Genomic DNA, 8,755 nt, shown 5'->3' on the forward strand with positions numbered 1-8,755 from the left:
TCTCAAACATAATTATACTACATAAACTAAGCATTACATCCACACAGTATAAGTTTCAAACTAACAATATTCATACTTAAAAATAAGGAATAAAAAACAATGACTAAACCAACACTTGGCAACACTGAAAAAGTAATAATACATCAAAAAATGACAAAGTTGAATGAACACACATTAAAACCAAGAAAAATTCGTCAGATTCCTAACCTAAAACACTCAAACCAAGCTCGTAAGCTAAAAACACACATCCAAAGGCACGTTAATCAGGAATCAACCAAATTGCAGATTCCTTAAATTAAAAATAAAAATAAACCAAATGACAGTTCAATTGACGACACAAAACTTCAGTTGCACAAACAAGAATTAGCATTAATAGCAGAAAACTAAATTCGAAGCTTAAGAACTGGAACCGCAAGATCTAAAACAGTAAAAATATTGTAAGAGAATGAAATGAAGGAGTTGTAAGAGAGAGCACAGTAGATCAAAGCTGTGAACGAGTCGACTCGGCGATACCTAAAGGAGCGAATCGGAGCTGCAAGAAGGATCTGAGTCAAAGAGCGAGTTCGTGAGCCCTAAATCGAAAACCAGAAAGAAAGATAGAAAGTGATGGGTATGAGCCTTTGCTTGATCTGAACTGTGGTGGCGAGGACGGCAGCGACAGCAACGGTTACGGCGAGCTTCGGCAGTGAGCTTAGGCTCTCTTCTCTAAGACCTCTTTCTTTGGTTCTCTTCATGCACAATAAATCCCCTTTCTATGGATTCTAATTTCTCTGAATCTCTTATTTCTTTAGTTTAGATAAAAAAAATATCTTAATAAAAATAATACTAGCCATAATTCTATGGCCACTAAAACTTTTTTATTAAAAATGTAGTGATAATAATAAAAATAATTGTCATTAGAATATAATTCTAATAAGAATAATACTGGTCACTAAAAATTGTTTAGCAAAAATTATTTTTTTTGTATTTATTAATGGAAATAATAACAATTGTCATTATAATATATAGTAATAATCGTAAATATATAATTACCGCAAAAAGATAACTTGAATTAAGAAATGAGTGGCTATTATGTTATTGTCACTAAAAATTTGTCGCTAAAATATATTTTTCTTGTAGTGAGGATGAAAGTGATTATGATGAATGGAGGGTGAAGGTGGCATGGAGATTGGGCAGCTTGGAAGTTGAAGTTAGAGTTTTGAAACTGCTAATGATTTTCACGTTTGGAATAGCTGTAATTAGTGTCATACTTTATTGTTTGATATGTATTTCTAAGTAAATCCAGTTATGTTATGTGAAAATGTAATGTTGTATTGAATTGCATGGCTTGAATGGGAGTAGTTATTTAAAGTTGGAAACAAGTCTTTGTCCATTATTATAAATTGTCAAATATTGCAAATAAGTCTCTATCACTATTGACATAAGTTATGTCAAGATGATGTTTTGGAATGAGGTAGGACTGTCTTGCCCTAAAGGGTGATTTTGGTGGGTTAAGAGTGGGATTTTGTGGACTGTAAGGGAGTCTTCGTGGGCTAAGAGGTAATTTTTATGGACTTATATGCTATTTTGGTGGGCTGAGAATTAGGATTATTGAGCTTATTGGGCTGTGAGGCTGGTTTAGTAGGCTAAGAATTGGGCTTACTAGGCTGTGAGGCTACATTAGTGGGATGAAAGGTTGGTTTGTTGGGATGAGGGTGCATTGTAGCGGGCATCTTGGCAGGTTGAGAATGGTGCTTCTTAGCCTGGAAAAAATTCTTCTTCTTCTTGCTACTTCCTGCTTCCAAAAAAATTATATCTTACCCCATGTTGTCCACTACACATGGCTGTGAGATGCAATTCTCAAAGTATAGGTTGATCAAATATTGGTTCCTTCTACAATCCTTGCACATACAAGTAAATCTGCATTTGTCACCAACTTTTTCAATTCGGATGAAATGGAAACTTCAGGAATTTTTCACCAACAGTTTCCAGTTTCAATGTATCCTAACTCTTTATAGTATCTCCTTACAAAAAATACATCAAGTGTGTCTCCTTCAACACTCATCAATACCTCTGTATTATCAGGTTCATATACTATCTCTCCATCCTCACACTTTTTAAACAACTCACCATGATGAATCACAAATATCGTGAGGGGACCCTCTATCTACAATAATAAATACGAAAACTAGGGGTGCACATGGGCCAGGTGAAGCCAGATTTGATGTGACCCAGATCCGGCCCGAAATATACACCGGGTCTATCTATTAGACCCGAACCTGGTCCTAGACCCGATGAAACCAATACACTTTCGGACCACAATTATACCGGGTGAAAACCGGGCCGTTAACATTATATTACGTTGATACCTTCTTGTAAACTAGCATGTAAAAATATCCAAATTTCCAAGACTCCAACCATTAGTTAACATGGTAAAATTCACTTAGAAAAATATAACAAGAACCAACCATTCTTCAAAATTAAAGCATAACCACAATCAATATTAAAGCATAACCACAATCAATACTAATATTGTCTAATAATACCAAATATTTAAATCAATACAAATAACACAATCTTATGTATTAGTCTAAAATCTTATGCATTCTAAACATAAAATATTAACTTATAGTCTTATAATGACTAATAACACAAAATATTAAGGTTTACAATACTTAAATTCCACGTAAGAATAGTCATGATCCATCACTAATAACACAAAATATTAATTGTGTATGATGACCGGGCCACCGGGCCGACTTCGGGTGACCCGAGCTATGGCCCGGACCCGACCCGAAATAATGACCGGGTCTATTTTTGAGACCCATACCCGACCCTAAACCCGATGAAATCACTCCAAATTAGTTCCTAAAGTGTTCGGGACCGGGCCGGGCCTTCGGGCCGGACCGGGTCTGTGCACCCCTAACGAAAACACTAATAATAAACAGACTAGTAATAGCTATTCTCTATGTGTCACCAACGACTAAACCCAGTTTGTACCAATCAACCATTAACACAAAATAAACATGCAACAGAACCATCACTAAATTCAGATATCTCTAACTAAAAATCATCATAGAGCCAATTAAAGCAACATATTCTCACACACTAAAATGATAAAGGAACATTCATACAAATTCTTGGTCACTCCAAACCCTACCCTAAATCAGATGAACACTAAGACCACGACATTAGGAATACATCACAACATAGAATAACTTAAAATTCATGAAAAAAATTTCATCCTTATCTCGCACTGTCGCAATGGCTTCTTTCACTATCAATGCTGCTCTATGATACGATCAATTCTGCATTCAGTAGCAGCAACTCCTCTATTATAATCATCAACCAACACTAACGAATGTTGATGGGGTGGTTCAGAACTTGGGTGAGAGACCTAGAGCATACCTTGAAGGAGACGATATGTTTTGGAGCGAAACAAAGAGAGATGGTTGATATGAGAGGGAGTAAGGCTTTGCAACGTTTGAATATCTCTTCTGAAGAATAAACGACTACGTTTCAAGGCTAGGAGAGCATTGTATCAAAACCGTGTCGTTTTGATTGTATGCCACGCTGGTAGTTAACTACACATACACGTCAGCAAACATTTGCGAACTCAGCGAAAGCGATGATGGAAGGACAAACGTGATTAAGTAGAGTATCTTTTGGGGATGAATTCGATTAATTTTATCTTTTGGAGACAAAAATAAAAATCGAGGTATGTTTAGGAACGATTTTGACTATTAACTCTTTTATTATAGGAGAATAATAAAACTCTTTTACAATAATATAATTAATTTTTTCATAAACAACAAATATATATTATTGTATAATAACTGATTTTTTGTGTCAATTATACCGTGCTTGCTTGTATCAATTATATATGTTTATAAATAGTGAATTATATTATATAGGCTTCTGTCGTACAATTTCATAATAATCAATCAAATTACATTCATTGGCTATTCTCATAAGCAACCATTATAAGATTACCCTGCAATTAAAATAAGAAACTTGAAAAATTTCAAAGCTAAAATAATAATTCTTACTAGGAACACATACATTATTTACTTTTGGTTTTGTAGGATTGTATTATATGTAAATACATGGCTCGCCTCATTACCAACTCATAATATTTTTAGTATCACGCGCAATGTTGACTTGAATCAAAATAACTTTTACATCCCATTCAATAGTAAATGAGATGTATCAACGAGTTATAATTTAAATGACATAGTTTTTTAATTCTCATTTAGAGGTCTAGAGTCATTATTAAAACTGATGTATTAAAAAATAAAAGGAAAAGTTATTTTGATACGGGGGAATAGGAACATAGTAAGTCTATAGTTTGGATTTGAAACCTTGACCCTTAACAACATTAATAAGGTATTCAATCTCATCAGAAACCTCTTTCATAGAAGGCCTTTTTTGCCTCTGATCATCCAAGCATGAAGCTGCAAGATAACTCAAAGATTTCATAGTTTCGAGTTCCACATTGCTAGATCCATCTTTAAGCAACGGATCAAGAACCTCCATAAGCCTGTCCTCAACTATTTTCTTCTTAGCATACATTGCCAAGTTCACATTCTCTTCCTCCCTGTTAAAGTCAATAGCCCTCTGAGCAGTGAGTAGCTCCATTAACACAACTCCAAAGCTATAAACATCACTCTTATCGGTCAGTTGAAAGTTTCGGTAGTATTCCGGATCAAGGTATCCAAGAGTCCCCTGCGCACTCGTAAAGATATGACTCTTGTTTTCTTCAGCTAATTCAACAAGCCTAGACAAGCCGAAATCAGAAACCTTGGCATCAAACTTGTCATCAAGAAGAATATTGCTAGATTTTACATCTCGGTGGTAGATTGGGGGCACGGCGGCAGAGTGAAGATATGAAAGTCCTTCCGCTGTTTGGTGTGCGATTTTTAGTCTTGTGTGCCATTTAAGTGGTTGCCTTTCGCCTACTCCGACCAAAGGGAGACGATGGAGGTAATCAAAGAGTGTCCCATTAGAAACATACTCATAAATTAGTAAAGGGTGCTTTAGCTCCAAGCAACAACCAAGGAGTCTCACTAGGCTTCTGTGGTTAACTTGGCAGAGTACCCTAACTTCATTTTGGATTTGATCAATGCCTTTTGTGCTTCCAAGCTTGGCACGCTTGATGGCAGTTATGGATCCGTCATCAAAGGTGCCTTTGAACACTTCGCCGAAGCCACCAGAGCCGATGAGGTTTTCTTCGGCGAAGTTGTTGGTTGCTTTCCTGATCTCTCTGCCCGTGAAGATCCTTGATGACAATGGAGTTGCTTTGGCACTTGTGAGTATTTCTTTCTTCTTTTTGTTCAAGGTTTTCTTTGCTTTTTTCTTCATTTCAATTTGCTTCTTGTATAAAAGGGCTCCAATTACTACTGCAATGGTGATTATTCCACCTAAGGAAGCAGCCACAGCTGAAAACAATAAATTTTAGGAATGTCAATTACGAAAAAGAAGTGGTGTTATTTGAATATCAACGAGTTAGAGGCAATCTAACATCACGAAAATAACTCAAACATGAAAAAGATATCAAAACTTAAATTTTTAAATAATATCATATGATACAAATAAATGTCTGTATGCAATCTATAATTATATATAATTATAAAAATGTTCAAAAGACGTATTGCTTATTTGCTTTTAAAGAAAAAAGATGTATTTATAAAAAAAAGGAAAGAAGATAATATATTTATCACAAAAAAGAATTTAAAAGGAAAAACAAGGTTAGCTCAATGCATGGGAGCCATTAACCATAGTACAAAAGTGAGCTTTTATTTGATAATAGATAGAAGGCATCAATACCAGCCATGGCCATTTTCTTTATCTGTCGAGCTTTGCAGCGGGTGCCCTTTTCATGTCCTTTGCACTTTTTATCTAAAATTTCAACAATTCTTTTTCAAAGTAAAAATTAGCAAGAAATTAGAATTAATTAATCAAAAATATTTGATAAATAAAAAATTTAATCAAAATCAACCAAAATTTATTTTATTTAATATTTATTAATTATTATAATAATTAATAAATATTAAATAAAATAAGTTTTGACATTTTTTTCTAATATTACTATTAATTAATAACATTCTTATAGCTATAATTATTTTCTTGCTATATATATCGTAGGAATGAATCCAAATTTAAACTTAGGATTTCATATACATATTAGCTAAATTACTTATAATTAACTTGTACGGTTTATCGAAAAAATATTTTGCACTAATATTTAAAGAGTAATGATTGAAATTTTTAATTTATTCTCTTAATTATTCTGTTAATGTGTCAGAGTAACAAAAATATTTGATCCACCATTATATTTTATCGCAAATAACTTGTAAATTGAAATATATATAACCAATTATCAATTGACAATATTATATGTTCTGGTCCAGTCCATCAAATCTAAGTCCAAGGTTAAGCAGACATCTGATCCGATGGGTTGACGAGAGCCAACCACAAGGCGATTCGAGCGACACCTTCCCCTTTTGCGTGAACTTGGATAGTTGGAGTTAGGTAGATGGAGAGGAAGCTTTCAGGAAAGAGGGTCTATTCAGGTGAAAACCACACTAGGGGAGGGTCTTATCCCTTCTCCAGGTACGTCACCTACCTTAACATAAACCTTCCATCTCGTACAGACACTAACTTGGGCGTCAGAATCCTTTTACAGATGGACCACCCCCTCCATTTTACATACACTACTTGACAATCCGGAGGAGTTACATGCCAAGACCTATCTGTACCTATCTCCCAATTGCCCCACCTTTCTCACCTTCAAACCCAATCCGTTCGACAAGCGAACTACCAAACATAATATAAACCTCTTTTATACTAAAATTATATCAACACCATTATTCTTTTATAAGTAGCCAATGAAGCATCTAGCTTATATATAGGTTGTATTTGAAAATGAGACTTAAATTTAGAAATAGAAATTAAAAAATAGAGACTAAAAAATAGAAATTATATTAAATTTTTTGTATTATATTTAGTATAAAATATATAAAATAAAATTATATTTTAATATTATATTTGATTTAAGATAAATATAAACAATAAGAGGTAAATTTAAAATTTAAAAATTTAAATATAAGCTTTTTTTATTAAAAAAATGTTATTAAAAACTTTTTCAATTTCTGTCTCTAAAAAATTTAGCTCCCATATATTCTCATTTTTTAAAAATATCAAAAAAACTAAAATTGTATATTCCAAAACTGAATTTTTAATTTTCGTCTCTCATAGTCAAATACAATACTTAGTTCAAATGTTCTATTCTCTATAGTCTATCGTAGTTCTAGAAAACAAACATAACCATAGGGTTATACTCAATTTACTCATAAGTTTAGCTAACAAATTGTCCTCACTAAGATCCATACTTGCTAGAAATACAAAAAGGGAATTTTATTGAAAATAAGAGAATTTAATCTTTTAATGTCATAAAGCATGTCAACATTTCATATTTTTTTTTCCACTAAAAGTTTTTTTTTTTCATTTTATATTTTCTTAGCAAATTTTATTTTCTTGGTTAAAATCTATGATATAACTAACTATATATAATTAACATTAAAAATTCTATTTGTATATTAAAATCAATCACTAAAATTAACTACTACATATTAAATAAAAATATATTTAATTTTTTTTTAATATATATTTTATATTTTAATATATATTTTATATTAGTAACTAATTTTAATATACACCTAACATAGTTAAATCAATATTACCAATAATTTTGCATAAACTTTAGTATTATAATTGTCATAAACTTTCTAAAACATGGATCAATTGAACACAAGAAAAAGTGTATTAATAATTTGGATCTAACTTAACACTGTTCTAAGAACAATAGAACATTGGTTAAAAAAGTTAAAGTAAAAAATTTTACTTATTATTTTAATATAATTTTAAGAGAAAAAGATAAATAGGTTATTAATTTTTTCATAATGCGTAGACATTTAAATTTTCGAGGATTTAAAAATACATTTAAGTCCCTAACTTTTTTAAAATTTGGACATATCAATCCTTTATGTTCATTTGGGTTTGTCAGGCCCAACGAAAAATCAAACATGATATTCGTTGTACTGACTTGGTTGATACGAATGTATACGTGAAAGGGTTTTTAAAATAAGACAAATTAGACCGAAAGATTAATGTGTCTAGATTTTAAAAAAGTTAGAAACTTAAATGTATTTTTAAATTCTAAAAAATTTAAATGTCTACAAATCAAAAAGTTAAGAATCAATTTATTATTTTTTTTAATTTTAATGTTTTTAATGTATTAAAAAATTTAAAAAATAAACTCCAAATTGATCCTCAAAAAATTTTAAATCAGACACTTTGATCTCCAATAAATTTTTATTAAATAGAAGTCTTCCATAATTATTCTCATGGTTCAAATTGGTCCCTCCATTGTTTTAAAAAATAGGCTATTTTGTCTTTATATATAATAATATTTTTTGGACTTAATTGTCTTATAAACAAATTTGTAAGGACCTATTTATTGAATACTGATAGAAAAAAATATTAATATTGACCGAAAGACCAATTTATCTAACAAGAATATTTTTTAGGACTTTTAGATAATAATAGCTTGTTGGGAGACTAAAATATCTTATATATCAAACATTTTAGAAACTAATTTGAATGTTTATTTTTAAAAAATTTACATTTTTACTAATAATTATGCTATATGATTATTAAAATTAATTATTAATATAAAATATATATTAAAATATAAAATATATATTAAAAATAAATT

At 31.2% G+C, this 8,755-nt stretch overlaps 1 protein-coding gene across 1 annotated transcript in view; it reads right to left on the reverse strand.

Annotated features, from left to right (window-relative positions):
- Positions 1–4,319: 4,319 nt before the first annotated feature.
- Positions 4,320–8,755, reverse strand: part of LOC127739644 (wall-associated receptor kinase-like 20) — a 4,946-nt gene continuing 510 nt past the window's right edge. The window contains exon 2 of the mRNA XM_052261146.1: positions 4,320–5,417. Within this exon, the coding sequence (XP_052117106.1) occupies positions 4,321–5,340 (1,020 nt within the window). The 5' untranslated portion in view covers positions 5,341–5,417 and the 3' untranslated portion in view covers position 4,320. The remainder of the gene's footprint in view (positions 5,418–8,755) is intronic.

Source organism: Arachis duranensis, chromosome 4 (assembly GCF_000817695.3).
Source record: "Arachis duranensis cultivar V14167 chromosome 4, aradu.V14167.gnm2.J7QH, whole genome shotgun sequence".
Lineage (NCBI taxonomy): Eukaryota > Viridiplantae > Streptophyta > Magnoliopsida > Fabales > Fabaceae > Arachis > Arachis duranensis.